This window comes from Argopecten irradians, chromosome 1, assembly GCF_041381155.1.
Source record: "Argopecten irradians isolate NY chromosome 1, Ai_NY, whole genome shotgun sequence".
Classification (NCBI taxonomy): Eukaryota; Metazoa; Mollusca; class Bivalvia; order Pectinida; family Pectinidae; genus Argopecten; species Argopecten irradians.
In genome coordinates, this window is record NC_091134.1 from 72,514,786 (window position 1) to 72,523,962 (window position 9,177).

A 9,177-nucleotide genomic window follows, 5' to 3' on the forward strand; every position below is an offset into this window, starting at 1 on the left:
GACAGCACATACTAAATTGCGGAATGAAAACGGAACATATGAGATAAAGATCAATATTTTATTTATATCTTATTTTTTTTAGCTTGGCAATTTCCGCATAGAACCTTCTTTCTTTTTTCAGCGTTTGCTTCGCTAATCCCAATGCATTGTGGGTGGAAATCATGATCGTTGATGGCATTTATTTTTAGCATTGTCTCTTTACAATCGTGCTAGCCTGAAGTTGTCCAGCCTTTCCTCTTTTTATTTCATTTATGAAATATGATTGGGGCATTTTGAATGATTGAATTACACAATCAATAAGAGCCTCCTTTCAGTTCTGCATATCATGCAAAAGCCTGTTGAACCCTTCACTTTGATTGGTTGTGAGGCCATTCTCCGTATATTAGTGTGAGAATTTGGACCTAATGTTCCAAAATCCAAAATGTTCGAGCTTTGGTTCAACATTCTTTATAAAATGCTGTTTATATTCCATAGCCATTCTGGTGACAAACTTGCCATTTGTTTGTCGTATTCTTCTTGACTCTTGGATCTCAACAAAGAATAGAAGTCGTTGGTGTAACGGACTCTCTTCTCTAATGGAATTCCGTCTGTTATCATCCGTCATATCCTCGCGTAGATGACGCCAACAGCAAGCAATGATGAGACTGGTCTTGCCTTTAATGGCATTTACAACCCCTTGTTCCATATCAACGACGATAGGCAGCCCAGCTGTACGCTTAACTTGAGTTGTAAACACTTGAAATAGGTTTCCGTGTACAATATTGAGTTTTCCGTTCATTTTACATGAACAAAGCCGGACCGACGGGATTTTTCTCAAATAGCGGAACACGGAACAGAAGAGGGGACACATAGAACTCTCCCAAGCAAAACGTGATATCAATGTGGCAGGGTAATTAATTATGTAATTAATTAAGTAACTAATTAGTTTATGTAATTAGTATTAGTGTATTGATGTATAGTAATAAGTTAAGCTGCACCCCTGCACTACATGTATGTGTTGTCCCAGTACTGTCTATATGTCACTGTCTTGTTTACCTGTATACCTGTATACCTGTATATTACCTGGAATAAGAGAGTGCATGGATGGATGAGCACATTCTTTGTCTATAGGTGTGGGTAGGTACCAGTCAGGTGACTTACCTGGCTGGTCAGCTGATTGTTTTTATTGATTTTATTGGTTTATAGATATGATAATGTGTGTTTTTATTGGTCAAACTTTCCCTCCAAAATTCTATCTTTGGAGAACTTTCTTTGTCTGGGGGCAGTTCACAGAGAGAGTTTCATGAGAACAGTTGTGTTTTTGGTCTCCCAGATATTTAGTTAAATTTGGATTTGTCTATGAGGAATTTCTTCTACTTCTGACCCTGGGTCGAAAGATAAAAATGTAACAAAGATCGAAGCCTAATCGAGTCGGCCCATAGCCAGACTCTACGTTTCTACACTTCTACGTTTATACGTCTATACAGTTATACGCTTCTTCGATTATACGCATGTACACTTGTACATATATGGAGAATAAAGAATCATGACCTAGAAGATGGATCGTGTGTCATTTGTCAATAACCACATATATCATCTGTATCATCTGGGACCTAACCCAACCCAGCAACAATGGCGCCCATGTAGGGACCCAGGATGGCAGAAGTAGAGACATATACCAGATATACCGGATTATGCTGAACCACAACTACTGATGTGTACTAAGGTACTGTGAACCTGTGAACTATATATATATATGCTTGTCTATCGTGACTCATTGGAAACTTGTTCTGTGGAGATGACTTTGGTGTTACATCATGTACCTGTCCAGACTTTTCCGTAATCGCTACGCCAGAAGAGGATCACATGATACTACTGACACTTTATTTATGTGAGGCTGCAGATGTGATGGTGAACCGTGTGCATTCTATTGACATTATTGCCTAGAAACTGACATTTATTTATTCTTTATTTTGTGTTGATATTGGATTATAGGAAATATTCTGTATTTAGAATTACTTACTAAATATTTTCACAACTCTTGTTTGATAACTTTTTATGTACTTGTAGACTTTATCAGTATTTGTACACAGTAACAATTACCTTGTCTTAATTAGTCTATTTATTTATGTAATAATTGTATTATAGCGTTGTCTGCTTGGGTATTATTATTATTTTTTCATTCATTTATATATTTGTTTATTCATTTATTCATTTTTCTATCACTATTTACCATTCATTTAATTTTTTTCTGATTTTTTTTTCAAAATTTGATAGGGTTATTTATACAGGAATACATGCTAATCCTATTGTTCTACTATGCTCTATTCTGTTCTACTGTGTGGCTTCTAGACCTATGGAGTTCAGTTTTCAGTCGTTTGTATTTTTCTTATCTGCTTCGTTGTATTTGGTAAGAGTCTGTGAGATTGTATTTGTGTTTGAGTGATTGTATGTCATTCCCATCCCTTCACATGCACATTTACATTGTTGTTGTATTACTTGTGTTCTTAGTAATAAGTAATATTTCTGATTTCAGGAACTCTACTGTTTACAGCAATAACTTTAATTATAGAGTTATTTCTTTTGATTATTACCATATCTTCCATTACAACACTTATAGTTTTTATAGCCGACCTACACACGGAGCTGATTTTGTTACTTGTCACGTAGCGTTACTTAAGCTGAGCAAAGGATTTTCTGTGTTGGCTGGTAAGTATTTTCTTTCAGGCGATAGATATTTTCTTTCAGGTGGTAAATATTTTCTTTCAGGTGGTAAGTATTTTGTTATACCATCTACACATTATTCCGGAATTATGTCGGATACGGAAATAGAGCTTTTGGACAGCGATGACAGCCAGTCTTTAGATGAGAATTCCACTGTAAAGGACTCCAAGATTACCATGGACATACCACACCAGGCTACATCTCCCAGCGAGCTAACCCCACAGGAGGTTATGAACATTGTCGCAGCTTTTAAGCAGATGAGGGTTAGACCAGAAGCCTCTTCAGTGGAGCAGACTGTATCCTGGTTCCGTAGCCATATGACGTCCCAGCCTGGGGTTTCGGAAGCTGACACTTGTAGGAAGACCACGAAGAAGGAATCCCATTCCCGTTTCCTGGTAACCCAGCCTCCAAGACTTCCTATCTTCTCTGGCGATGGAAAGGGAGATGTCACCTATGACCTCTGGAGATATGAGGTGGAGTCTCTACAGAAGGAAGAGTTTACACCAGACCAGATATCGGCAGCAGTCAGACGGTCACTGAGAGGTGAGGCTAGCAGGATAGCCATGAGACTAGGATCTGGAACTGCCATAGAGGACCTTCTTCAGAAGATGGAGAGTATTTACGGAATTGTTGACAAGCCAGAGTCAGTCCTAGCTGCCTTCTACAGTGCCCGGCAAGGGAAAGAGGAAGATGTCACAACCTGGGGCTGTAGGTTAGAGGATCTCATCTCAAAGGCATGCCAGACACACCCTTTCCCCACCATGGAGCAGAACAACATGTTGAGGGAGATGTTCTGGAGTGGCCTCAAGGGAGCCTTAAAGGATACTACTGGCTATCTCTATGAGACGATAAAGGACTTCGACAGATTGAGGGTAGCTGTTCGCAGAGTAGAGAAAGACCAAGAGAAGAGGCGAGCAGAGACTGCGAAAACCACCCCAGCTAAGGCGGCCATTGATCAGAAATGCCACTTTGAGGAACTGAAGGGAATGATCAATCAGCTGGCAGGAGAGGTCGAGAGACTTAGAGACACCAAGGTACAAGCCCCTGCCCAAGGTCACGACAGAACCAACAGGTGTACAGAGAAGACCGTAAGGAAAGATGTCGATCAAAAAGATGAGCCAATTTGTTGGAGATGTAACCAGCCCGGACACCTACGCATTGGTTGTAAGGTGAGGATGGATCACTCTAAACATCATTTAAACGCCAAGAAGCCTTCATCGGGGGGCAGATGAACGGCAGTGAGATGACTCGCCCCCAGACACCAGATTTACTAGGAACGGCAAATGAAGTAAGCATGAAGGTGAGAGGACAGGATACCAAGGCATTACTTGACACTGGATCAACAGTCTCCACCATCAGCCGGCACTTTCATAAGACTTATTTGAGCAACATTCATATACAGCCACTCTCAACCGTCCTCAACATTGAGTGTGCTGATGGACAGCAACTTCCATACGACAGCATTATAGAAGTTGATCTTGAGGTAAATGGGATTAACGGCACCCAGCGTGTGGAGTCTTGTGTCCTGCTCGTTGTTCCAGACAGTAACTACAACAGCAATGTCCCACTGTTGATTGGAACCAACATCCTGAATATTTTGATGACTCGCATGAGAGAAATTCATGGAGCGAGATTCCTCCAAGACACGGATATTATAACACCTTATTACCTCGCCTTCAGATGTATGCATCTTAGAGACAAGGAGCTAGAGAGGAACCACCATAGACTCGCCCTTGTGAAACTAGCTGGCAATAAAAGAATTACCATTTCGCCGAATACCGACATCACTTTAAGTGGATACCTTGACAAATGCCTTGGATATCAGCAGGTTTGTGCAATGGTCCACCCTACCAAGGAATCGGCTATACCTGATGATTTAGATATCACACCCACACTTGTTTCATATGGACCACAGGAGAAGAGATCACTGGACATACATATAGCTAATGTCAGCACTAGGACGGTCACCATATCACCGAGAGCCATACTCTGCGAAATCCAGCCAGTGTCAGTCGAGGGGAGAATGGATGACACAGGTGAAGATGAAACACCAACCGACATATTGGACCAAGTGACCATATGTAAAGAAGACCTTGATCAGACTAAGGTAGCAGAAGTTAAGGAGATGCTGAGCCGATACCGCAACATATTCTCCACTTCAGATACGGACCTTGGCCTGTCAAGTACCATAAAACACAGGATCGAACTGACAGATGAGGTGCCCTTCAAACAGAGACATCGCCGGATACCTCCAGCCATGTTTGAAGAAGTTAGGAATCACCTCCAGCAACTATTAGCGAGCGGAGTAATACGAAGGTCGCACTCACCTTGGGCATCGAATGTCGTGCTATGCAGAAAGAAGAATGGCAAGCTCCGTATGTGCGTGGATTACCGGCAACTGAATCAGCGGACCATTAAGGATGCCCATGCCCTCCCACGTATAGAGGAGATACTAGATGCCTTAGGAGGAAACCGCTACTACAGCACCGTCGACATGAAAGCAGGGTACCACCAGGTGGAATTAGAGGAGAGTCATAAGGAAAGGACAGCATTCACGGTAGGACCACTAGGATTCTACGAGTATGTTAGGATGCCTTTTGGACTCGCTAACTCCCCTGCGACTTACCAACGCCTTATGGAGTATATTCTCTGGGATATGAACCTGAAAATATGCTACGTTTACATGGACGACGTCATAATCTTCGCCAAGTCGTACGAGGAACACATGGAGCGACTCAATGCCATCTTTAAAAGATTTGAGGATGAGGGTCTTAAACTTTCCCCGGATAAGTGCTCCCTGTTCATGAAGAAGGTCAAGTTCGTAGGACACATTGTATCAGAGGACGGTGTGGAACCCGACCCAGAAAAGCTGGAGAAGGTGCGGACATGGCCGACCCCTACAACACCAGAGCAGGTACGCCAATTCTTGGGCTTTGTCGGATACTACCGCCGATTTATAAAGGACTTCGCCAAGATTGCTAGACCTTTAACAGATGTTATACCAGCACCTAGGAAAGGGAAGGGCAACAAAGCTGATAAAGACAAGCCTAGATGGATATGGGAAGGAGCCCAGGAGGAAGCTTATAAAAGCCTGAAGGAGCAACTACAGTCGCCACCCATCCTCGGCTATCCAGATTTTAGCAAGCCCTTCATACTCCACACTGATGCCTGTATCTTAGGGTTAGGGGCAGTCCTCTACCAACAACAGGACAATCAGAAGAGGGTTATAGCCTATGCCAGTCGCGGACTTAGTAAGACGGAGAAGCGATACCCCGCCCACAAGCAGGAATTCCTTGCCCTTAAGTGGTCTGTCTGTGAGAAGTTCCACGACTACCTGGTTGCTTCCAAGTTTTCCGTCTTTACAGACAACAACCCACTGACATACGTCTTGACCTCTGCCAAGCTAGATGCCACATCTCAGCGTTGGGTTGCAGCATTAGCAGCATATGACTTTTCCATCACATATAGACCGGGTTCCAGCAACGCTGATGCTGATGGAATGTCCAGACTACCAGGACTTACCACTACAACAGATGAGGGCAACAAAGTCATCGAAATGGAATCTGTACAAGCAGTTTGCTGCAATGTGGCGACACCACCATACGTTGAATGCTTGACAACCGACAGCAATCTTATAGATGCCAATGGAGCGGAGCCTAAGACTTATCTTGTAAGAAGTCTCCGTAAAGATCAAGCCAATGATCCAATAATAGGATGGTGGCTACCTAAGGTTAGAGAGTCCAGGAAACCAAGGAAACAGGATCTTCCACCAAACTGCATAAGGACTCACCAGAAACTCCTCGACAACTATGATAAGCTAACCATAGAGGACGGATTACTGTACCGAAAAGTACTTATGGAGACTGAAGAGGTTAAACAGTTGGTCCTGCCACAAATCCATCAGAAAACTGTTCTGCAATATTTACACAATGATATGGGACACCAAGGGAGAGAACGTACCATTTCACTTCTGAGGAACAGATTCTTCTGGCCAGGGATGGTAAAAGATGCCGAAACATGGATAAGTTTCTGTAGTAGGTGTCGCCATAAGAGAACGACTACGGATAGGGCACCATTGACCAACATCACCACTTCACAGCCTCTGGAGCTGGTCACGATGGACTTTCTCTCCTTGGAAACTTCTAAAGGAGGATTTCAGAACATCTTGGTCATTGTGGACCACTTTACCAGATATGCGGTTGCCATACCAACGAGGAACACCACCGCCAAAACCACGGCCGAAGTTTTCTTTAATCACTTCGTGACTCACTACGGCCTCCCACAGCGGATACACAGTGATCAAGGTCCTAATTTTGAAGGGAAGCTTATCAAGGAGCTATGTCAACTAACAGGGATGAGCAAGTCACGCACGACTCCATATCACCCCATGGGAAATGGAATCTGCGAAAGATTCAACAGGACACTCCTTGGAATGTTAAGAACTCTGGAAAACCCATTAAAACAGGACTGGAAGTCTCACGTTCCGACATTGGTACACACATATAACTGTACAAAACAGGAGAGTACTGGATTTTCACCTTACTTCCTTATGTTTGGGAGAGAACCACTTTTGCCAGTAGACCTTGCCTTTGGTCTAACCAAAACTTCAGGAAGGACAGAGCCGACATCAGTCTACATCAAACAGATGAAGAACCGCCTGAAGGAGGCTTACGACCTTGCCAAGAAACATGTCAACAAGGCACAGAGGAAACAGAAGTCTGGTTATGACCTTAAAGCGAGAGGTGCGGTGCTACAACCAGGCGACGGGGTACTGGTTAAGGTGGTTGCTTTCGATGGAAAGCATAAGATAGCAGACAGATGGGAGGAAGAACTCTATACAGTTCTGAGGCAACCAAATGATGAAGTACCAGTGTACGAAGTACAGAGACAGGATGGTACGGGGAGAAAGAGAACACTGCACAGAAATCTCCTACTGCCAGTAGGACTGGAATTAAACCAACCAACTAAGGAACCGGACACCAGTGTCAAACGGCCGAAACCTGCACCGAGGCGAAAACACCGCAACATCACTGTGATGGAGGATAATGACCCCTATCAGGACGACAGTGATGAAGAGGTCACATTAGAAGTAACTCCTAAGAGTGTGGTTGACCCCCAAGTGACCTTGGAGGAGTATGAGGACCACCAAGACGATGATGATGCTCCCACGAGTACTGGTGACGACCAGTTATTGGAGGATGAGGAGGATGGACAGAGTCAGCATCCACCAACAGAGGAGGAGCAAGATCAGGAGAGTGATGTTCAAGAGGAGACTAATGAGGACGCAGAAGTCCAACATCCTCCGTCAGAGGAGGAACCAGAAGGTGACCTCGACCTTGATGAAGCGACCTCTCGACCCAGACGGACACGGATGCAACCAAAGTGGATGCAGAGTGGGCAGTATGTCCTAAGTCAGCAGCCAGATTGGGTCAGTAGAGCTAACTACATCAGAAGCCTCGCCAGGTCTGGAGAATTCCAGAATGCTCAGAGTGACCTCACTCGAGCACTTCTGAAGGTTATCACAGATAATGATGCAGATTAAATTTGTTTTATCATTGTTTTAATTATGATTATATAGAAATATTGCCTAATGTTTCAAATGTCTTTTATTTGAGAAGTCCAGAAATAATATTATCATATTTCTGCTATTAACTGAATTTATTTCTCTTCAGGTATGCAGAAGAATTAAGATGTATTATTAATTTCAGATTAATCGTTCTTTATTATTTGTTTTAAAAGTTGCAGATGCCGGGGACGACATCCTTAAGCAGGGGGAGAATGTGGCAGGGTAATTAATTATGTAATTAATTAAGTAACTAATTAGTTTATGTAATTAGTATTAGTGTATTGATGTATAGTAATAAGTTAAGCTGCACCCCTGCACTACATGTATGTGTTGTCCCAGTACTGTCTATATGTCACTGTCTTGTTTACCTGTATACCTGTATACCTGTATATTACCTGGAATGAGAGAGTGCATGGATGGATGAGCACATTCTTTGTCTATAGGTGTGGGTAGGTACCAGTCAGGTGACTTACCTGGCTGGTCAGCTGATTGTTTTTATTGATTTTATTGGTTTATAGATATAATAATGTGTGTTTTTATTGGTCAAACTTTCCCTCCAAAATTCTATCTTTGGAGAACTTTCTTTGTCTGTGGGCAGTTCACAGAGAGAGTTTCATGAGAACAGTTGTGTTTTGGTCGATCAGACATTTTGTGAAATCTGGATTTGTCTATGAGGAAATTCTTCTACTTCTGTAAGTCTTCTTTTTCTATTTCTTACTAATATTGTATATCCTGTGCAATGTTCATAAAGTAAATTATTTATATTTATTTGCTTTATTTTGGTAAAATTATCAGAATGTGTTAAACTATTTTTTGAATAAGTTGAATTGACTTGAAAGTTGTGAAAGCATAAGTATGTATTTGAATTTAAGAGTAATTGTCTATTTATATAGACAATTTGATATAAA

General features: G+C 42.4%; 1 protein-coding gene across 1 annotated transcript; it reads left to right on the top strand.

Annotated features, from left to right (window-relative positions):
• The first annotated feature begins 7,329 nt into the window (after positions 1-7,329).
• LOC138311127 (nucleolin-like) lies at positions 7,330-8,898 on the top strand. Its single transcript, XM_069252580.1, has one exon. It carries the CDS (start codon positions 7,349-7,351, stop codon positions 8,243-8,245), a length of 897 nt encoding a protein of 298 aa, XP_069108681.1. The 5' UTR covers positions 7,330-7,348; the 3' UTR covers positions 8,246-8,898.
• The last annotated feature ends 279 nt before the right edge of the window (positions 8,899-9,177 follow it).